General features: G+C 40.9%; 1 protein-coding gene across 4 annotated transcripts; it reads right to left on the bottom strand.

Annotated features, from left to right (window-relative positions):
- Positions 1-5,863: 5,863 nt before the first annotated feature.
- On the bottom strand, positions 5,864-23,782 carry nacc1a (nucleus accumbens associated 1, BEN and BTB (POZ) domain containing a). 4 transcript variants are annotated; one of them, XM_079252702.1, is made up of 8 exons: positions 23,649-23,782; positions 20,011-20,168; positions 17,776-18,048; positions 16,983-17,601; positions 16,632-16,802; positions 12,672-12,777; positions 12,395-12,492; positions 5,864-9,533 (listed from the first exon to the last, which is right to left on the bottom strand). In XM_079252702.1, the coding sequence occupies exons 2-8, from the start codon at positions 20,134-20,136 to the stop codon at positions 9,223-9,225; spliced, it is 1,704 nt and encodes a 567-aa protein (XP_079108828.1). In that variant the 5' UTR covers positions 20,137-20,168; positions 23,649-23,782; the 3' UTR covers positions 5,864-9,222. The 4 variants fall into 4 exon arrangements, with proteins under 4 accessions (XP_079108828.1, XP_079108826.1, XP_079108827.1 ...); XM_079252700.1 differs by having other exon boundaries at positions 20,011-20,164; XM_079252701.1 differs by having other exon boundaries at positions 16,632-16,799; positions 20,011-20,164.
- Positions 23,783-24,179: the final 397 nt, after the last annotated feature.

Below are 24,179 nucleotides of genomic sequence, written 5' to 3'. Positions count from 1 at the left end.
AATTGATATACAGACTTTTCAGGAGTGTGTGGAGCCTTCGATGATCTCCAGAAGCTGAAACATAACTCCAGTATGACAAAGCTCTCCCCCACAGAATCAAGATATCAGGGACCTCTTCCAGAATTTGGTAGTAGAGAAGATAAAAATGACTGTCCATGAGTCAAGATATCAGCCTTGTAGAACACTTGTGGTATCAGTATTGGCATGATGTACATGCTAGTATGACCAATATAACCATGCTGGTTGACCTTCAATAATGGGAAGCTGTTTCACAGTCAACCATGACCAGGCTGGTGACCAGTAAGAGAAAGATGTGCAAAGCTGTTGTGTTATTTTCATTTCATCTAACTTTAAAATGTATAAAAGAGTTAGTGAGTTTGCAAACATTTAATTCTTTATCGGGTACTCATTTAAATACTTTAATTATTTGAAATTTAAATGGGTATTATGTTATTAAACAAAAAAAAAAAAAAAAAAAAAAAAAAAAACATGGATCAGTTTTTTTTCCACATTTTTCCTGCAAAAGACTGATCTCAGTGAAGTATCTGGATGTAGCCTGATCTTTGATGATTGATCCAGAGAACTCGTGCGTGGTTCTAAGATTTCATGTACTAGCTTGCAGGAGCATTTTGTATGTCCAGTGAAATGGATAAATATGGTCATTTGCTCAGTAAAGGGTTAAACTTTAGTGACAAAACGAACAAATGGTGGTGTATTTATAAAGCAGGAGGTGAAAAGCTCTGATGTGTGGAAGGTATTTCTGTCTATTTTTAGCCTTCCTCAGTCTGAATGCCATTCCACTCCTGTTTCAATCTGGAGCAGTCAAGAAGACTACACTGCTGTCTGGGCTCTCCTTTCGTCTCACCCATCCCCCAGTGTGCTGCTTCCTCTAGCAGGAAACAAGAAGGAGGGGTGGAGGTTAACAGACAGATGCCCATATTAAGCACATCCTGCTCTTGTGGCCTGTCTGAGGAAAACCCATGACGTGTGTGGGAGCCCTGGCTTCCTGGGGCCATTTAAAGCTGCAGTAGTGAGGATAACGTCAGGGCTCGCTACTTCCCTGAGACCATATTTGGGCAAAGAAATCTGCAGACTTTTGTATCATGATCACAATCCTGACAGTTCTTCCCAATGTGATGAAATTTGGAAGGGTTGCATTGCTTCTAAATATAGCGATAGAAAACATATAAAACTTGCTGTCCCAAGTAGTTTTAGTTCTTAAAAAGAAAAAAAGGAACGGATATTTTTTTTCGCTTTTCTATTCATTTCCAGGCTCCCCTGTGCTTTAAAGGAATTTGTGGTATGTAGACAACTGTCTCTCTTGTGACTGCAGCTCAGCATCAGTGGCAGAGAAAAGCTCCTTCATGTTTGCAACTTCTAAACCTGCTATAACTTTCAGAAAACAGCCTATTTCTAATTAACAGGAGTTGTAAAATAAATATAAGTACAAAATAAAAGAACAAAACAAAGGTTGACAACAAAAACAAGGTCATAGTTGTGCTTTTAACTTGTTTTGATGATGTGGCCTTTAAAGAAACACCTTAATTTTGTTATGGCATCCATTTTTACCTCTTGAGTCTTGTTAAGCTAATCTTCTGCTGTGAATCTCTGAAGGTTGTTTTTCTCACAAAGGGAAACTTGCTTCCTTTTTTAAGTATTGCAACATGACTGTGTAGAAAAAGATCAATGGCGCCGTCTTGTGGTCATATTTAGGAACTGAATCTAAAGAAAACTGATGGATTTGGTGTCCTTGAAGTTGGAAATGTAACTAAAGAGCTGACTTGGCAAATATGTGCTCTTCCAGTCTTCCCACAGCTTTTTAAATAATCTCTTGTCACTGGCTTGACATAAATCGTAGCCACTTTGTGTTCTGGACTGAGGAGGAAATCACATAATTTCCTTTTAATCGTTTAAACTGCAGGATTCCTGACATGGTATGTGAAAGGTTTTATAACCTCGTCCACCAAACCCATGAGTTTTCATTTAGTGATGTCAGGAATACAGGACTTGTTCAATTTTCTATTTATTTAGATGTTTTGTTTTGAATAATAAGTTTTGAGACTAGATTGGTTTACAGTCATATTTTATACTAAGTTTAGTTTATTGGTTAAACTTCATCTTTTTATGTTCAGTGTTTTTATTCCCCTTTTAAATTCCATTTTAAATTTAGCTCATTGTTTTTACTATGTCTTCATTTTATGTGGGATGTTTTCAGTCGCTTAAATTTTTAATTTCATGTTAACATTAATTTATTTTTGCAGTCTCTTAGTTTCCCTGATACAGTTAATGGAGGTTGGGACGGCACTTCTTGAGGCTTAATTTTATTTATGTGTGTGTGTGTTAGTGTGCGATCATGTCTAAGTGAGTTATATGATGTGTATATGCGTTTTTGATAGGTTGTTGATATCAGGGATTTGATGAGTAATAATTTGATCTCTTTTTTGTGTGGCCTTAATGTAAAGAACTTTGTGCTACATTTTTATTGTATGAAAATAACTTTATAAATAAAGGTTAATTGATTGATTGATTCATTCATGCATTCATTCATTGATCACATATAACTGGAGTTTTGTGAGCCTGAAAACAAAGTAAATAAAGGAGTGTCGTGAAAATCTGTTTTATAGCAATATTTTAAACATACTTTATCTCCTTAGTGAAAAATAAAAACTTAGCAGGCCACACTTTGTTAATTTGTGTTCATGTCTTTAGGTTGGATAAGTGAGCCAGTGCAGCTACGGTAGTGGAGTTTGTCATGTCTATTCTGTTAACCTTGATTTTTTTCATGCATTGGTTCCTTTATGAAACATGTCTGAGAAATGCTACGATGCAGAGAATTTGTCCCTATCAAAGAACAAACAAGGCTTTATGTCGATTGTTGCCTTCGTTTGTTGTATCAAAGGACATGAAAAGACAAAATGCATCATTTGTGATGAGAAGGTGCCTAATGAAAACATAAAAGAGGACAACTTCATTTCTGCATTTGATAAAAGTGATTATGAATTGTTGAAAGGAAGATGAAAACCACATCTAATCACATTTTATTGAAAAAAATTTGAGTGATTGACAAAATAGCTTGCTCATTAGATGTGTTTTGGTTTTCAGACATTTACATTTAATTTTTTTAAATTTATTTTCTCCTCCCACTTAAAATGAGCTGTCTGCTCCTGGGTTGCTGAGTATGTGCACAAACCATTCAATAATAAATGTACTGACAATACAAAACATTACCATTTTTAACTAACTTTAAACCAAATATTTGTTCTTGGAGTAAAAAAAACCTCTCTTGTTTGTTTAAATACAGTAAATATTCGTGTCAGAAAGATAAAAGTTACATAGTTTTTTTCTTGCTAAACTAAGGTCAGCTTGAGAGTATTTGTGACCCAATTCTGCAGGTAGAGAGACCCATAGTTACGTTACATTGGGTGGAGTGTATTAATAAAACATGATCATGGATATTGCTTGTCCTTCACATTGCTGGACAGATTCACAACATATTACACTTAAAACTAGCAGATCTGAAGCTGTTAGTGCTGCTTTATTCATTTTCCTGCAGCGTGCTGCTTTCATGATTATCAACACTGGGTGGTGCACTAACAAAAGAAACCAAGAGTACATCGCTCCACTTTGCATACACAGCGATTGTTGTTTCATTTGGGACAAGGTTGGAATGGGTCATGCATGTAGAGAAAGGACAGTTCATGAGTTCATCTCATGTAAGCAGTTAAAAGTTTGCAGTTCTTTATTATAACTGGTTGATCTAAAACAAATAAACTACTTTTTTGTGTTTGGCTAAAGCAACATGAGTATTTTTTTTACTGTAGATTTTACTGTATGAGGTGTAGGACTTAGACCCCTAAAAGACTTTGGTCATGACATCTGTCTGTGAGCAAAAAATGTGTTGCCTAAAAACACACACACACATACTGGCAGGATTTCAGCATGTTGCTTCTCAGCTATTGGTACAGCACTCTTTGCAACACACATACAGTAAATATTTGGTCACACGTTCTGTAAATGTTGGGTTGTGTCGATCTTTCCCATTAGCTTAGCTCAAAGAAAACTTCTTCACTGGTAGAGGATGCTGTTCATTCATAGACATAAAAAGCTGTCTGTCTTCTAAAGCTGGATTCTTTTCTTTTTCAGCCATTCTGTTGTAGATTTTCTGCGGAGTTTGTGTTGTTATGCTGCCAGACCCTGTTTCAGCCAAGCTGTAGCCATTAGACAGATGGTCTCACATTTGACTCTGGAACACTTTGGTACACTGAGGAGTTTGTGCTTGACTCATTCACTGCAAGACGTTCAGGTGCTCTGGCTGCAAAAACACACCCAAATCACTCTTTTAACACTGTGCTTGACAGCTGGTATGGAGAAGCTTTGCTCACATAGCATGCTTGGTTTTAGCCAAATGTAGGACTGTCCATTATGGTCTAGTTTTTCCAAAGCACATTGTTTTAGAGGTCTTGTGTTTTTCTTTGTTTTTGTGATGCAAGTTTAAAAACTAAAGCTGTGCTGGAATGTTTACTTTACAGAAGTCTTTCTCTAAGCAAGCCTTCAAAACCAGCCTAGCTTGTCTTTTTCTTATTGCAGTGTCATGAACTTTAACATTTAACATGCTACGTGAGGCCTGTACAGTCTGAGATGTTGCTCTTTAGCTTTTTTGAAGTTTCTCTGAATGTCTCACCATCTGACCTTGGTGGTAAAATTGCTGGGAATTTCACTCTTATGAATGTTTTAAACTTCAGTGATATTTTTAACAGTTAAATGTTGTCCTTCCCCTCAATACTGATTGTATTAGTACATCTGAATGCTCCAGAGCAGTGTAGAATACAGGGGACTGCTAAGTTTCTACCTTAAAGCAGTCATCACAATCATAGTTGATCAAATGGATATCATTAGCAGCACATGACTACTTCTTACTGTTAAATCATGGTAGAAACAAACATATTTTTAGTGTTTTTACACCAGTTTATAGTCAGGGGAAAAAAAAGTGTGCAATTGATAGGTTGCCAGTTAGGGCCAGATAAAAAGTGCAAAGGCCCCTGGGCCCAGAGTGTCCCACAGACCCCCCTTCTCCAGCACAATATTGTGAAAATTGTGAATGACAAAGTGTGAAATGACGTTTCTAACATCTCTCAGCCAGTGGTACCAATAGCAATACACTAGACACTGGTGTACCTATCTGGCTTTTATGTACATTTTGTTTCATGTCCAAACTGTTGGTGTATGACCTATGTGGGTCCCACTAGTCCCCAAATGGGCCCAAAGTGGGCGTGGGCCCCCGGCCTTGTTGCCAGTCCATCCCGAAGACACAACCATTCACGTTTGTTTAGTTTTATCATGAGTATTTTGATGATCAGAAAGAACTTGTATTGAAAAATGCAAAATAAAGAAGAAAAAAAGAAAGCTACAGAAATGTTTCATATAAAATTCTACAAAACCCAAGTTCTATAAACATATAACATATAAACACAGGACTTCGTCCGTCGTCTGTGACCTCGTGAGACAACTCCTTGTTCCGAGCATGCAAAACGCTGTATCTCAAGTGTGAAAGCAAAATTTTAACCAAATGAAGACCGACAAAGCTGCCAGGTGAGAGCACTGGAGTGTGACTGAAGAGGAAGAATATGAGAGCATGTTGATTTTTTTTTCTTTTTATCTGTAGGTTTATGAAGTGTTTGCCTAAATTTAAACCTTTAAGATATTCTCTAAAATCCACATGTGAACAGAAGCAAGGAGGACAGTAAAATTCAGAAAACTCAACCAGAAGATGAAAATAAACATTTCAGCAAGAGAGGTGGCCGAGAGAAATTGTTACAAATGTTTTTATTAAGATATTCATTACTGAATCCATGTTTTTGACACGTTCTTTTTTTCTATGATTTGCTTTTCTTTATTTTACAGTCGTTAATGTGCAATTACCTTTGATAATGTTGGGTCACAGTTACAGGGCTTTCACAAAGTTATTGGCACTTGGAACACAGAGAGAAGGAGGATGAGCAGTACAGGAGGTCCACTGGTGCTACAGGGTCACGGGGGGGGGGGGGGGAGTCATGGGCAGACCGGCTACTGCACAGGCTGTGAAGAAGCGCCGTTTCTGGGTAAATATATACCTCATGCTGCGAGTGCACAACAAACAATCTGATCTCTATGTGTGTGTCTATATATAATATACAGTATTTATCTATACATGGATATAATCATATTTATATATGTACTGTTTAGTGACGAAAGACTCCTCATGCCGTGCCACACCTTATCCATTCAAGTGTGTAGGTCTACATGTTCTGTGAAGTGTAAACACTCATGTTGAAATGTGCTGAACAGAAAGCATAAATAACACAGTCACACACAACGGAGATGAAGCGTGGTGAAAGACGGTTGTGAGCGAGGGCCTTCTGAAAGCTGACTAAACCTTCAACATGTAACGTAACGGAGCTTATTCCCACCCGACTTCTTCATTTGATGCCAACAGTAAACAGTAAGTTGGTGAGGTGCAATAAAATGCTTTAAGATGATGTGTGGAGTGTGGCAATTTCTCTGTTTGGGTTGGGACCTCTATAGTCACTAATAACTCTGGTGATAATGTGACCCAGTAGAACATACAAGTCATTGAGTGGGTCACTATGTCGCAATGGTTACTGGGAAATCAATCTGTTACTTTAATGTTTTCTAACTGTACTCTTAATAAAACAGTTTTAAACCAATTGAGGGGTGGGGGGGGTGGGCAATTCTTGACAGCCACTAAACAAATCAAAGATGCACATCACAGATCAGGCTAAAGAAACTAAACCGCTGCTTTGCTTCTCTCTGAAACAAACGGCTGAACTTGTGGAAGTGAAACATGAAATGTTGCATGAAGGACAGGAAGCACGAAACAGTCTAAAGATACTGGAGAGGTACGCAAGGTAGGGGCTGCCTATGTGGCATCCACAGTCAAATGCAAAGCTGAGGTTGTTTAGTTATTATCCTCACTGAATGTGCGTAAGGTACTGCATGTTTGTTCTGTCCACACACACCACCAAGTCAATTATATGCTATGGTAAAAATATGCTGAGTTCTAATATATGCAATATCATGCTTCTTGTTATGTTACCAGCAAAATAAGACAGTTTCAGACGACACTGCATTGAAAAGGAAGCATGATCTTCTCCCTGCTTGTCTCAAGAAAAGTAGAACCTTGTTATAAATGCCTTATAGCAGGGAGAAAGCGCTCCCGTTTGAGGTTAAGAACACATTCCAAGTCAGACCCTGACCACTTCCACTTTTATCCACCTGCAAAAAGATTAATGAGTCCCCTGTACTGTCCCAAGTTTGACAGGTCAACGTGCATTCAAAAGACTATACCATTGAGGAAAAAAAAAAAAAAAAAGATCAGCTGTTTACATTTCTTAAATCAGACTCATCCAGTGACAGAAAGGAAGAACACTTGGGATTTAACTCAACAGTCTTCTTGGTTATTTACAGTAGGAGTTTGTGCCACCTCGATGTAAGAAAGAGACAGGAACTGGAGGGGTGAGGGGTGGGGTAGGGCATCACGGATTCCACCTGAAGGGGTTTCATTGCTACACAGCGTTTCTCAAAAAAGGTGCATGAACCACTGGTTCTTTTCATTAAGGTGCAGAAACCACCTCTCTACTGCTCACAGAAGGTGCAAAAATCATTTCAAACTCCAAATAAAAAGCCTTTTTTTTCTTTTTCCATATTAAGGAGGTGCAAAAGATGGAAGGAATCACAACATACTACAAAGACACACAATACAGGCTTGCAATCTCAAGGAACTATGTGGCACACACATGAATAGTACCATTAAAAAAAAACAATGGGTTACTTCAAGCAATCTCCTCATGATGTCACTGCAATCCATCAGCTTCTGCTTACTGGTTTCAATTAAAAGGCACATCCTATTATCCAATAACAGTTCAGGACTTGTCCATAACATCTGCACAAAGACAAAGCTAGCTGACTTGTCTGATCGATCGTAACATTTAAATTTCTACAAGTTATTTTCAAAACTGTGAGCCAGTGTTTTTTTTTTTCTTTTTGTCTTTTTTTTTGTAAATCAAAGGAGGCAAACATTGCAGGTCACAGCCTAACAAAAAAAGGTTATCACAGACACAGTCAAGCCAGCTCATACAGTCTTATTCCTTTAAAGCCAGTCAACAGAAGATGAAATGCATCAAATTTAGCAGTTTGACTGCTCATCCCATCGTTTTCATCGTGAAATAAAAGTAAACGACAGAGGTTCCTATGATAAGACTGCTTTGTTATATTCCTGCAAAAATAGCACTTTTCCTTATATGACAAGAGCTCTTTCTTTAAAAGCTGAATATGGAGATTTTAAAACAATCCCTCTCTTTCTCTTTGCTCACACCGCTCTAGGCATGGTCGCTTGTATAAATATAGTTTGTCTTCTAAAAATATGACCATCTTTAATGACGTGTTGCCCCTAAATCTTCTTTACAATAATCTTGGTTAAAAAGCTTTCCTCCTCTCACTTTTTTTTTTTTTTTAGGAGAAACATGCAAGAATTTAAAAGAAAAACAAAAAAAATAAACAGAAAGATGAGATCGTTTCTATAGGACACGGCACAGTGAAACTGTGAGGTGAGGTGGAGGAATACTCGCAGGGTGACGAGAGGAAGATGTAAGGGGGGAGAAAGAATAAGTAGTGTTAGGTTGCTTTAATAATGTAGCTTTCCTCTTTTTTTTTTTTTGTTTCGATTTCTTTCTTTTCCCGAGGCTGGAGCACAAGTTGTCAGGCTTGCATAGAGAAAAAAAAGCCAGCGACACTTACATTCATGATACTCGTCAGGTCTACCTCTGACCAGTCCATCCAGCCATCCCTTCCTCCTCAGGCTGCACTGGTAGCTCCCTCTACCACCTGCACCTCAGGAATGTATTCAATATGCAACAGTGGATGCACTTACACATCTTAAAAAGACAAGGGGAGGCAGAGGCCAGACCCTCTTAAACGCTCCTGTTCCTCAACTAGCTCCTTTTTTTTCCAGTCATAAAGCAAATATTGTAAGTTTGTTTTTTTTGTTTTTTTTCATTTCTTTTTATATAGGTCCTGGTTATATCAGGGTAACAGCTGTTTCCCATAGCAGTGTAGCACAAACTGTTGAGGTGTGAGAGATCAGCATGGGCCAAGGAGTGAGGAGGCAAGCACAACTGGGGAATACTGGTATGCACTGAACTTCAACCTTCCCCCTGGGTTCAATGTTCAAAATAACTGTCCTCCGTCCCCCCCCACACCAGGCAGAGATTCACCCGAGGAGCCGCCTGACTCCATACCGGTTCCACCTGTGGCCTCCAGAGAGGCGGGGTCGAAGCTGTGATCGGCCCCGAGGGTGTCCTCTTCTGTCTTGATGCTGTCGGGAAGTAAAGCGGAGTAGGCGTCGCTCTCGGCCATCAGTAGCTTAAGCTTAGGTATCCAACTCTTTCGCACCACGCGCCGGGCGTTGGTGCACATGTCCGCTGCGATGGCATTCATTTCACTCTCTTTGAAGCTGGTGGCAAAATTCTGGCAATAAACTGACACAAGGGAGAAAAACACGGCGTTAGGCTGATAGTGTAGAGAAATAAGTTGGTACAGCAGCAGCTCTGAAGCGTTTTGTAGTTTCCTTCTATTTGTACAATATTTTTTATTTCTGAATCAAGGCTTTAGCATTTCTATAAATCTAGATTCACTCTTCTCTGCTACAATATGACACTTTTATATGCTCACAGTCATGTAAAAAATAAAGCACATCTCTTTCAACATAAAGATTTCATGCATTGGAATATTATTTAAACAAAGCTAGCTTTTAAAATGATGAGCTTGGAGATGAACAACACATGACACATTACAGTGTTACTTATTATACATAAAACTGAGCCAAAGTACAGAAGGAATTCAGAAGGAAAAATCATGCCAGTGGTGACTATTCCAGCTGATCAAGGGTACTACATCTCAGCAAGTGTGCCCTGACGTCAGACCATGCAATGTTCAGAGAAACTGCTAAAACAACAAAGAGCTACCACTACAACAACTGGGACTCAGCGGGCCTTAATTAGGATGTTAAGTGTTCAAATTAATAAATCAGGAAAAAAAACTAAACAAGTATGAAGAGTTGCAAGGAGACAATCTCTTTTCAATAAAAATCCCCATGGCAGCAGAGCTTAAAGCCTCTAAAGTTGCATCTGAGAAAAAATAAAATGCAAAACCTTTGGAAAAACACCTTTTTGGAAAGATTTGACCAAAGCTGATTTGTTTCACCAAACACCCACTCCTCAAACCAACTGGCACACACAATGGTGGAGGGATGTTAATTTGGACCTGGGAACCTTACAGTTAGTGGATAATCATGAACTCTTCTGTTTATGCGAGGCGCTCTCTCCACATCTGATTGGAACCTGAACCTTACAGATAGGAGCGCCGTGATTACCAAACATCTAAAAACCTCAATAATGTAAATCATAGTTATAAAGCAGATCAGGATAAGTTTGCTCCACGATGGTGAAGGAGGCTGCTGACATAGATTACTTTGAGTCACTGCTGCTAAAAGTGGCTGAATCACGTTTTTCACACCACTTTGGTATTTTTACTTAATTTTTGATAAATGTATAACAAATAGTCCTGCGATGGACCGACTAGCTGTCCAGGGTGTACCCTGCCTTTCACCCAAAGACTGCTGGGATAGGCTCCAGCTTCCCCGCAACCATAAATCGGACTAAGTGGTTAGGAAAATGAGTGAATAAATGTATAACAAATAGCACACTAACTCCGCCTGAACTCTGACCATGAAACTGGCTTTAAGTTTCTTTTTCTACTCAAGCATTGCTGAATTGCACTGGGTTTCATTGGTAATGTGTGGGTGTGTTTCTTTCCACTACCAGAATGGCACATCTCCAACATGAATAGATTTAACAGAAGTGGAACAATCTGCCAAGAGGATACCCCTCCATGGACATTAAAGAAGTGACTAAACAGTGATTTGAATAATGATTTCAGTTTCTTTGTAAAAAGTTGTGTCTGGTCATGCAAGCTGCACCATAACTCTGCTATAACAGAGTAAAATACACATGGTGAATACCATGTTTATGCAACGTGAAAGAATAAATGAAATATTTGAGTGCCAAATTTCAGAAGTCATTTTGGGTCACAAATGGAGCCAATTAGCTTATCCTGAAATGCAGACTGGAATAACCTCAGTCCTTCCTTTTGCTCAGGTGAAACAGGCAGCTATGAGAAAAAAAACTTCTGTCAGCATATTTGCCACATTGCGAAGGTTAAGTGGTTTTAAGACTGAAGTGTAAAAGATGAGGTAATATTTACGGCGCAATTTCTTCCGCCGTCATTACTCAGACAAACAACTTGAGTTATTTCCTGCTGTCAAGCTCAATTTGCTAAGGAGATGTGGCGAAAGCAAGTTTGTTCATCCTAACAGAAATCCTAAGTTTCAGTGAACTATCAGAGCAGCTGCTCCTGATTTCTGTTCAAGTGTCCCAGCTTACACAGAAGAAGCATTTCAATGATTTATTTATCAGGATAAATATTGCTCTCTAGTGGCCACTTTGAGTTAGCATGTGATGAAATTGCGTTGTGGGCAAGCCTATGATGAAGTGGGACAAAAAACTGGATGTCCTTCCAAAAAGTGATGAAATAACGTGACAAAAACTGGTCAGGACAGCAGCTAAGAACCCTATAGCAATACAGAAGGAGCAGCGGGAGTTTGTGGCCAGTACTGGCTCCGCACATACAGTCTCATGTTTTCTCCATTTGACTGGATTATGAGGTATGGTTGCAAGACGAACAAAGGTAAACATCCCAGCATAGCTACAATTTACAAAAACAAATACAAAAAAGAAAAAAAACCTCCCTCAAAGCCATGTGGGAAATTGTGCTGTGATCGGATTACAAAAAATGCAACAGAACACCATATCCACAGCAAAGCATGGTAGTGGCAGCATTATGGTCAGGGGGTGCTAGTCTTTAGCAGGAACCGGGTCTTTAGTCTAAATACCAGCAAACATTGGCCCAAAGATGTCAAACATCTCCAAATAACCTGAAGCTTAAAAGGAATTTCAGCCAAACATTCATTCACATCAACAAAAGAATATTAAAATAAAGAAAAATCAACATTTTTATCAACCTTTTTCTTTTTTTTTTTTTTATATCTTTATAAAATGAGCATTTTGACTTAAAAGAATTAGGGCATCAGAGTCTGCAGTAGGATGCTTTACAGTAGGTATGCACATGTTTATGTTCACGATGAATGCCTCTGCATAAACCAAATATTACATGCAAATAGTTTGTCCATTTGTGTACAAACACCCACACAGACAAAGAGGGAGGGACACAGAGAGAGAGAGAGAGAGAAAGAGAGAGAGAGAGAGAAAACATGCACACTCACATTTGACCGCATGCAACACTCTGTTGTCCAGAGGCTTGCGGCTCGGGTCATTGGTGGACGAGCGGATGCCTGTTCCACAGCTGTTGGCCAAAGTATTCCTGATACATCAAAACAGGAATGAGTTGCAGAGAACAGAGGAAGGCAAAAATAAATTTTGTTGTTTCATCCCCCTCTAGCCAGCAGATAAAAATGACTTGAATTTTCTAAATTAAATCTAAGCTCTTTCTATCATTACATGAAACATTTGCAGAAATAGACCCAGACAGACAAAGCAAACCTGTCAAAGAAGGCAGCCAGCAGCCTCCTCAGCAGCACCTTGTGTCTGGTCCCTGCGCTCACATGACAGTTCATTAGCTGGGCTCGTGATATATAGACAGAAGTACCTGCAAATAAACCATGTACAGAGAAAACAAACAGTTCACAAACAAATTGAACCATAAATCATCAGTACTGATTATCTATTTAGACCTTTTTATCTTCTCACATCATGACATCTTTAACTTGTTCAAGTAGGTAATAATAATAAGGTCATGATCTTTGTTGTCATTTACAGGAATGGAGGAATTGTTTATCCAGCAACAGCTGTGATTCATATCACATTTCTGTGGCTGTAGCTAGTGCAAGGAGACTGCTCTGGTTGCATGTCACGAGTTTAAAGTTTCCTGCTGTGTTATTTAGGTTTTTCTCTTTTCACCTCATCCTTTTTTAAAATTTCTTTTCCATTTTTACACATGGAATTTGCAAAACCAAAACAAATGATAAGGACGATGATATTGCTATGTTATGCATTTCCTTTCTTTGAACATGTAAAAGAACAAAAATACAAGCATTTTCATGGATTAATTTCCTCATTTATGTCTTTATTCATGTTTCTCTCTCATTCTCACCTTTCATATCCCTGCCCGTTCACTCCTGTGAAGTGAAAGGTGTAACCCAGCCCGTACTGAGACATTATCACAGGACGTCCTTGACATAAACACACTGAGTCACATGTCTGACAGTCGTGCAATTAAATGCCAAGCCCAGTCATCTGAGGACAGCTTCCTCTCAGTATGTGTATACATGTCAGTGCCTTTTACTTAGTTCTGTGTAGATTGACAGAATTACACTGCAAAATGATTTCCTTATATTGCAGCTTTAACTACAATAACAGCAACAATATACAAAGTTGTTATTTTCATTCAAGCTAAACTAAGCATAAATATCCAATATTTAACTAGCAGAATAAAGTTTTTCATCCAATCACCATAAACCAGTCATCAGTTCGTCGCAGGGTCAAAGTTACAGACTATCACACACATTCACACTCAAAGCTATTTAATTATCACAAATAAGTGTAACATTCATGTCCTTTTACTGTGGGAGTAAACTGGAGGTGTGATAGTGCTGCTCACTGCAATTTAATATAAAGAAGATGAACATGATCACACAAAGTCGAACCTTGGTCCAGTTTAAGCTGGAAATCTGTGTACAATGTCAATAAAAACGTCTCATAAATTCATGTGGCTGCTAAATGACCGTAGAATAGAATAGAATAGAATAGAATATTTAATACCCAATAGAACATAAACAACTAAGAACACATGGGGACATTATCTGTTTTGTGGGAAATGTTAGCTCATTTTGAATTTGATGGCAGTAACACACCTCAAAAATGTTGTAACGTGTGCGACAAAACTTTAGAAAAAAATACGAAAGAAAAGATACAAATTCTAAACTTAGGGAGCATTAAACAGCTAATTAGGTTAACTGGCACCTATTCAGTAATTGGACTGGGTATAAAAGGAGCATTTCAGAGGGAAATCTTCTCAGGTATTAAGATGGGCAGAGCTTCACCAATATGTAGCAAACTATGTCTAAAAATTGGGGAACAACATTGGAAAAATATTCAGTGTCAAATTGAGAATACAAATAAGACTGCGCCATCTGCAGTGTATAATATCAGAGAATCAGGGGAAGTGAGACAATGTGGAAGATCAAAGCTCACCATGGTTTTTGGGCTCTAAGATAGCACTGCATTAAAAACAGATATGATTTTCTACTGGAATTCATAGCACAAGCTCGGGACCACTTGTAGAAATGACTTTCTGCAAACACAGCTCACAGTGTACAAATGCAGGTTAAAGCTCAACTACATAAAAAGATGCAGAAATGCTGCTGTATTATCTGGTCTGCAGCAAAGTTCCGTCGTCAGATTAACAGAAATTTGATAGAAAACTATGGACACTGTGGACAAAGGAGGAGAGGAATCATTCAGCTTGTGGTCTGCATCCCTTCTAATGGGAGGGGGGTTGCCATAGTAACTATGGTGAGGGCAGCTAACACATCTGTAAACATACCATCGATGCTGAGAAGTACTGAGGTTCTAGAGCAACACGTGCTTCAATCCAGATGGTTTTCAGGGAAAATCTTGCCAGCTTCAGCGAGACAATGCTAAACCACATCCTCCATCCATCACAACACATGGTTACACAGCAGAAAACTCACCAATAAAAAACATTTGGAGAACTGAACACAAAAATATCCTGCAACAAAGGCCTGGGACTGTTGAGCAGCCAAAATATCATATCAGACAATCATTGTTCTCCTAAAATACCAGAAACAACTGGTTTCCTCACTTCCCAGGTGTTTACAGACCGTTGTTAATAATGTTAACATCACTCGGTTCCAACTTTTCTGAGATGTGTTGCTGCCATTGAATTCAAAATGACCGAATATTTTCCATGAATGTTAAAATGGTGCTTATGTTCTCTGGGTAATCGAATATGGGTTGATGAGATTAGCAAATAGATGGATTCTGCTTTTACTTACATTTTACACTGTGGCTCAACCTGTTTGGAATTTGTCTCATACTTTAATATATTGGTACAAAAACTGACTTATTGATTTAAGATATGGCTTAAGAAGTGGTAAATACTGTAATGACTCTGCAAGTCTTGAAAATGTTTGTCTCCTTTAAAGATCAGCAGCATATCTATAGACAGCAAAAAGAAGCTGTAACACAATAGTTTGATCTTTACTTTTTGTGTTGCAGTTGCTCCACAGTTAATAAAAAAAAAACATTTCTTAAAGCTGGGGTAGGTAATGTTGGGGAGGTAGGAAGATGTGAAAGTGCCACCCTGTCTTGGCTCCTCCCCCTGTGGTTTTGCTCCCCGCGTGATCCAAGCGCTTTTTTATTCGCAGCATGTTTCCACCAACAATTTTCTCTTAGTGATGTTTAGCAAGAGGAAGCTAATAATCTGAGCCGGGTCGGGGAAATCCTTCCTGCATTTTCTCAGTCATGTTTGCTTTCTGGGTTTCTTCTTCACTACTTTGTATTTTCATCCTGACACGCTATTTATATGCAGGTGTGGCTATCAGGTACGCGCTGCGAGAGGGGGAGGGGAGCCAGGAAGAAGCTTTCAAAATATAAAAAATGAACAACTTCATTTCGGTCCGAACATCTGGATTGGTCCGAGTTTTTACAGATTTACAGTAAACTGAGGGGTCTAACTATATTTCTTATTTTTCACGACAAGAAAACCACTTCACCCAGAATAAAAGAAAAAATGTCTCTGAGCAAGATTACCGACAATAACCAACCCTAAATTTGATACTTTAGACATAATTCTTAAGAAAGATGAAATTCAATACAAGATAAAAAAAAAAAAGAAAAAAAAAAGATTAATTAAATAGCAGTTTGACTGTTTTTTTTTTTTACTTTCTTTTTGTGTTTCATACTTGGCCAAATGTTTTCAGACAATAAAAGGAGTATATTTTGCTGCCTGAACTTTATCACTCAGTATTTATGGTGCCTTCACAGAAATGCAGGTGATCTTTCCCATGTGCAATAATGCATTCCCATAACATCATGACCGCAAGTGTTTTGTGTCCTTTTAACTGGCAGCTTATATTAAACCAAATGACCTCTGTCCCCATTAACAAAAAGAGTTTCTGATTTCTAAAAATACTTGTTCTGTAGTCACAAAGAAAAGTTTCCACTGTATCAATCTCACGTGATGAGTTCAGGCCTGGAATAAGCAGCAGCAATACTGGATGTTAAGCCACAGAATAGACCTGAATTTGTAGATGGGAGTGATAACTGCTACTAACAGTAGCTTTCAGTGCAGGTCCTGAGCCAATATGGTCATTTTCACTATTGCACACACTCTGGGCCTGAAGGTAAAGTTTTGGACAAGTGATCTTTGTTTATTTTCAGTTAAATGAAGAACAACAAAATGATTTGCAACACTCATACCTGAGACTAACTCTAGCTTTTCAGCAGGGTCTCCGTCCTCGTACAGTTTGGGATGACAGCGGTTGCCTATCTGAGCGATGAGTTCCGCGGGAAGACACGTAAGATCCCGGCCCCGCATCCGACCCCGCGTCTCCGTGTGGTCTGGTAGAGCCTCAACACGCTCCCCAGCTGCTGGAGAAACACAACGAACCAGCACCGCGTTCACACATGCACAATCATTCACGGTTATTACAATTAATGAGAAAACTGAAAGGATACAGGAGGATTCATGTTCACTAAACATGAATTAGTATTTAGGTTTTACATCTTAAGGTTAAGATTTAAACCTTAAACCAACATTTTAACCATTACCTGCAGCTCCCATGTTGAGCATACTATACATGGTATACATGTTGCAGATTTGCCTATACTGCTCTTCAGCACTTTCATCTGTCCCCTCCTCTTCTTCTTCATCATCATGGTAGCTGATGGGTGAGTCACTAGCATAGGTACTCAGGGTGCCAGGACTGGCGCCTTCTGACATCCCCAGCCCTGCTGCAGAGCTCCCATTGGTCCCAGCACCGCCGCTTGCAACCATACCCGCCATGCCAGTTGTGGTAGCACCCATACCCATGGCCAGTCCGAGGGATCCGGGACTCTGGATCGCACTGCCCCGCACTGCCTCCTGGGAATAACGAGCTGCCTTTCTGGCCCCTCCTCCTCCGCCCGAGCCCACCCCACCTCCATCTCTGCTGCTGCCACCCTCCCATAGCCGCTTGGCAACGGGGGTGCAGACCACAGAATAAGGAGCGGCTGCTTCCGGCTGGCTGCTCGGCTGCTCCGTCTTCACTCGTGATACCAGAGGCAGCGGCGTCAGACTGGAGGCGGGCCGGGCCATACTGTTATTCGTCTGTGTTACAGGGCTCTGGGGTTCCGAAGGTGGGGCTTCCTCTGCATGAAGGCCCTGGGAGTCACAGCTGGGGGAGGATACCTAAAAATATTTGTATATGTTCATTTTGTGTTAACAAAAACAATAAATACTTCGATTTACTCAACAGTAACCTGCCTGAGATATGTCACAAAAACACAGAACCTCAGTAAGGTTATTCAGTTTCTTTACAGATTTCATGCTCTGGCACGGTAATATTCTTCATTTTAGCTTTACCTTGAGGAAGAATTCAGTGCCTTTTTCCATGATTTGCTGAATCTGCAGGAAGCCAGCTGTATACATGAGCAGAAACTGGTCTCCCACTGTCATGCTGAGACGTCCCGTGTAGCAGAAAGCCAATATCTGCTGGAAGCTCTGGGGCTGCACAGCAGGTGGGAGCTCCACGATGGTTGGGCTCGTCTCGTTGCCGCCGCCACCTGCGCCATTGCTGCTGCTGCTGAAAAGGTCCCGAAAATAAGAGCTGCTAGCAGCCAGAACTGCACGGTGAGCCTGAAGCAGAAGAGGGGGCAGGTAAGGCGTTGTTTATTAGAAAAATGCTGACTTAAACTTTAAAATACAAGATTTCAGGCTGATGTAGCTTCATGTCAACAAACACGTTGATTTATCTTAGAATATGACAACTTAGGCACAAAACTAATACAAAACTTGGCTTCCTTTCATTCTGCTACGTATACGCTGTTTGACAAAATAAACAATTCTTGTGCAGGAGCTTAAATAATGTACATCTTTCCAATAAAGCCGTTTTATGTCATTTATAAATTAAACCGCTGCAAGTGGGCTTTACATGAATAAAATACAGCTTAGAACTGACCGATGTATTAATCATAATATAAAATATATAAAATATTAGAGTTAGAATGGCTGCCACAAAGCAGAAGTTTACTGCTTGATTCTCAGTTGCAGAGTTTGCATGTTCTTTATGTGGGTGTCCTACCAGAGTTTAGTGGCGATTTTAATAGGGGTTGAGATGGAGTGTGTATTGTTGTATGTGGGCATAGATGATTCAAGTGCCATGGTAGCAGGGATAAGCTTCAGCTCCCTCTGACCCTGACAAGGATAAAGTGGATAAAGGGAATGCAAAGAGGAAACCAATAACATTTCTGCCAGCTTTTACTCAGCTGAATTTAGTCGGTGTTTAACGTAACACTATAACTTTCTGACCTTAGAAATATGCGTTTCTGACTTGCTTTGACAGCACAGTAACATTTATTATGTACATTCCTGGCACGATTGTTGCCAAGCAGCATCCAGAGGCTGATAAAAGCACTCCACAACCTTTTTTCTGAGACACTGCGTCGCTTTACAGCAGCATTTTGACATCACATCACACACCAGCAACTAGATACGATTCTGGCCATTTCGAACACGCATCGAGGCCAACTCATCGCAGAAACACAGAAGGACAGAATTATAGTAAAGGAGGAAATGAAAGAGAGAAGGAGGCAGAGCAAGAGATGACACATGGGTCAGTATCAGACTGACTTGAAGCTCCTGACTGGAGCAAGCTCAGAGATGCTAAATTTGCCATTGTTAACAGGAGGAAATTCACACATAAAATCTGCCAAAGTTTAGTAGTGCTTCTTTAAATGATTAATTTAAGCCATTTAATTTCATTTATTTGGCTTCACCAGCAGTATGACTCCTAAAATGCAGTTATGGAGACATGCTCATAGTGACTGATAGGTGTTGATTTATAAAAGATTGTGACTTAAAACCAAAAACCAGAGCAAAGGTTTATTTGGAAATTCCTTTCATTTTATTTAAGACTAGTTTATTCTAACACTGCGACAGTTAAACAGGAAAGTAAACGTTTTAAATCCATTTCTCATTAGCTTGTATATTAGATTAGCATGTCTATTAGATTTAGACATGAATTAAACACTTCAAGTGTTCATTTGCTGCAGACTTTCTAAATTAGAGCGAGGAACAACATGCAGTAAATGTTACAGAACAGTTTTTTTCATTAAAACAAACAGGTTATTGATAACCAAACACGAAAACTGCCAGGGCCATAACCTAAGTCCTCTCCTAAGCTCTAACTCCCGGTCCTACTAGAGGTGATCGACTATTTGCAATGATCTCCTACACTCCAGCTACAGCACTTTGGTGACCACTCGCCTTGCAAAATGGTGGAAGCTGGGATTTCCAAGAATACTTGTATTGAAGACTTGCACACACTGAAAATGTGTCAAACAGAATGGTAAAAGATGCATTGTCCACTCGAGTAGATAAAAAAAAAAAAAAGCTACAGTACGACTGTCCCACAACAGTCCAAACATTACCTCTTTTGAAACAACAATGGCATTGATCCTTCTTGCAACATAATTGCAGCAGAGCCACGAGAATGTTTGTTTACACTCCCGTGATGACCTCTTCAATGTTAACCTTCATTTATAAACGAAGATCCACCGTCATTATGTAAACAACAGTAACTTGATATCATAGAAGTACCTTGAAGGCATGGCCCTTGACCACAACGGAGACATCGCAGTAGAGGCCCTGCAGGCGCTGCTCATTCAGACACTCTAAAACGTTGTTGCCAAAGTTTGGGATCGCCATCTGGAGGGTCTGGGCCATGGTGCGCCAACGCACACCACCAAAGGGTCTTGCTGGGAAAGAAAGATGGGGGGGGGGAAAAAAAAACAAGACAGGAAGTGAATAAGTTATATCCATGTATGTCGCTTAACTTAAAAAAGCGAGACAGCAGCATTTAGGAGGGCTTGACGGTTCCCCCTGGGTGAGGATTTTTATTTGGCACAAGGCTGTTTCTAGACCTCAGTTAATCTGATGAGCTGCAAGGCTGCGTTTGTGACATTATTCATATGATAACTGGAGAGCAGCAGCTCTTTGATTTGTGCGTTCTGCTACTTTATCCACGGCTGGGAGGAGGATGGAGGCCACACAGCAGGATAACTTCAACAGACACGCTCACAAACAATTACAAATAACTGTTTTATTTTGTGCTGGGGTTTTTTGTTTTTTTTTCGCCCTCTCCTCTGTGTGAGGAGTGTTTCAGTAGGAAGTGTGTGGAGGAGGTGCAATGTAACAAGGCTGTGTAAAAAGACAAAACGCTCAAAGTGAGCAGATCTAAAGGAGAACGAGAGGAACGCCGGCGTTGTTGTGACAGACACAATAAAATGGCTGATAATGTTTCACTGCTTGGAACTAATTCCACATAATCAAAAGGAAGTCGACGGCATTACTGCCAGGCTACATTATTTTAAAAAATTCCTTTTTATTAAAGAGAAAAACAGTCCTGATTAAGAATTCTATACCCTTATCTTTTCCTTTTTTTTGGGGGGGGGTGGCAGACAATTTGGCAGTTTTTGTTAAAACTTCATTGTGTAATCTTCATATAATTAATCCTGCACATAACCAGCCTTGCAGCAGTTATTGCCAGGGGTAAGCTCAATAAAAAGCTCTTCTGTTTGTTTCTTTCATTTTCCATCCTCCGTGTGCGACGAAGTTGCGGGTCCTTGGATAACTGGGTCATGTTCTTTCATTCTACGTGTGAAAGTGCGCGTGGCCTAAACAAAAACCACATTGCATGTTTCAATTCAGCTCAGTCAATAGCTGAAAACAAACATACCCCCATTGCCCTGTACCCTCTCCTAGAATGCAACACCAGGCCTGGTCATTTACGATGAACTGGTGATCTCCTTCAGCTGTGGATGTGACATATCTGTTGAGGGGACATGTGGGGAAGCTAAGGATATAAAAGCCAGCTCCGAGCATGTGTGCTTTACTTCTCTCCACATGGAGCAGCGGCATTTTCACATGTATTCTAAGCCCATTAGTAAAAACTGAGAATACAACAGATCCATTGATCGTCCAACAAACCCTTTGCTGAAGCAGAAGACCAGTCATGAGCATTTTTGTATATACACAGAAAAGAAAACAGACGTGCACCACACAGTAGTGTGTATGCATAGCCAGAGCTACTTGCATGACTTGCATGCAGCTCTATAAACACACAGAGGCATATCGGCATGAGATGCTCTGATACTGTGAGAACAAACCGACTGAAGCCCACCCTGCCAGAGGTATACAACCAATTTTGGTGTGACTGACTGATGAGGGGGCCAGAGTGAACCACCCCATCATATCCAAAGCCTTTCATTTGGGACCTCGCCAGGCTCCAGGGTAAAGAGAAATGCTCTCTTTGTCTCTGTCTCACTCAAGCTGCCTCTCCCTCATACTAAAACACAGATGCGCACACACAAACTCAAACAAACCCACAAAAGGCACACTGAGTCACACACATACACACACACACAAACATTAGACAATACTGCTTGTTTACAGTTTGGTGAGCCGCAGTGAGCACACACATGCGTGCACATAAAGACACACCAATACAGAGCTGAGTGCAGGGTGTGTTTGCACAGTTTGCCCTGACAGGCAGAGAGAATGTGACTCTGTGAGTGTGTGTGTGTGTACATGTGTCTTTATGCACTAAGGAGGGGCACTGGGGCCTGCAGAGATGAGAGGGATCATCTCAGGTCTTTATGCCATTAAATATATAGTTCAGCAATCCGAAGGAATGAAGCTCACCCCGTGGCTTAGATCTCAAACCAACCAGACCGGAGAGGAAAGTGGGTCAAACATACTGGCAACGTACTTAAGACTTCAAACTTTTCAATGCATGCCTTAAGAATATTTGTCCCACATTCAAACAGGGTGCGTTGTGCTGTGATGAAACCGCTTTCAGCATTTTTTCAGAACTTATACTGTCTGACTGCTTTCCAGTTAATCTGTGACAGAAAGCAGCACACAGCAATGTGGGTGAGATTGCCATTTGGAGTCAGTGGAGCAGCTGGCACACAACCCATTCCCTCTACTGGCATTTCCTGGTTCTCATGTGTGCCCATGCACGCATACCTGTACTGCTCCCCATCAAGTCCAGACACATACTGCTGCAGACATGATTTGTGATCAGTCCTATTAAAGCAAGAGCCATTCACAAATCTCTCAAACTATTTCATTCTCGCCTACAAAAGATAAAGTGTTAAACAAGGATGGGAGTCTTAGATGGTTTGGGGACAGATAAGGAGTTCTTTAACCCACCCAGATGAGCGTTTTGTGATCGGTCTAGGAGAAAGAGAGGGGAGGAGGTGAATCAGATTTATGGGGAACTCAGAATGGCAGGAAACGCTAGTTATAGCTGAGTGACTGTGTGGTTATGTTTACGTGAAGTCAAACGGCATTCAGGTGGTCCTACATTAAACAATTTTCAGCCTACTAGGCGGTTATATGCCCTCCCCTCCTTCCCTCCTCCTTGGGTTGGCAGAGCTTAAATGTTTCATGCCCTCCCATCCGCAGCGGGCCTGGAAAAGATGGCTAACGGCTAAGCTAACGCTACTGTTAAATATTTTGGGTTTCGCCCCGGCGCACCATCCACCTCACGCGCACTCATCATCACCCCCTCCGGCTGCACAATGTCAAGCATTTCCGCGATAGCTCGCACTCATAAGACAAAACAAGACACTTACTGCCTGGGCGGACGAGGTAGTTCGTGCTGCGGCGCTGGTTGTGAAGCCCAAAATGTTGCTTATTTAAATATTTTGGCGATGGGGGAAATCGCTCCCCCTGCCATTCTCCATTCTACCGACATCAACAGGTCATCCCAGGACACGCAGCAGCTGAGGGCGAGCCAGACGGAACCAGTGCGGCACGGAGCGGGGGGGTGGGAGTACAACAAGGCACAATTCTTTCAACCGGCTCTCTCAAATGGGCTGCCGGGCCGAAAAGAAGGGGGAAAAGAGAGAAAAGAAAGAAGAAATCTAACTGCCATTGCATTTTCCCGCTTCAAGTCAAGCATGTAAACACGCTACACACTGAAAGGGGGGGTAATGTATTTATTAGGTGATATGGTAGGACTGGAGAGGTTACAGAAAGTTTGGGAAGCCTCAAGCTGGACCCGTCCCCATGGTCGCATGCTTAAAGCAAAGTTTAATTGTCCCATATCTGCTGGCTCGGTCGTCATCGGTGTAACCCTCCGCCCTCCCCTCCTTCAACCGGCGGATCGTCACACGAGCCCCGGCAGGACGCATCACACACACACACACAACTGCGAACAAGACACTCACCGCCTCGCTTGGAAGCTGATGCACGGCGTCGGTTCAAAGGAGGAGACGCAGGGCTCTCTCTCCCCGTTTTTCCTTGCTCCAGGCAGCCATTCAGTACCAGCGGAACGGCGATAGCAGAGCCATCGAGGGCGGTACAGTATCCCAGGGGATTGCGGAACACAGAGCCACTGATCGCACAGAGCAGAGGAGGAGGAAGGCAGGCATGACGCGTCCGTCATTCAATCGCATGATCGTTTCGAGCGCAGCCTCAATTTTTGGGGAGGGGGGGGACCTATCCCACGGCGGAGACAGTTTGCGCATTGGCACAGCAGCAGCCTGCAGTGAGAGACTGTCTCTCGCACCTCTTTCACTCTCACTTTCCGCGTGCGGAAGGAAGAATTGGGAAAAGTAGGCCGCGCGCGGCAGAGTGTGAACTTATTTAACTTGGAGGAACTGGGAACGTGATATGAAGCAGGGATAAACTCTTGCTGACTGTAAACATTTGAAACTGTATGTGCAAACTGCGGAATGCCGTGACACCCATCACGCACA

This window comes from Telmatherina bonti, assembly GCF_933228915.1.
Source record: "Telmatherina bonti genome assembly, chromosome: 14".
NCBI lineage: Eukaryota > Metazoa > Chordata > Actinopteri > Atheriniformes > Telmatherinidae > Telmatherina > Telmatherina bonti.
Note: the sequence above shows the minus strand (reverse complement) of the source record. Positions and strands in the feature narration are given on the sequence as shown.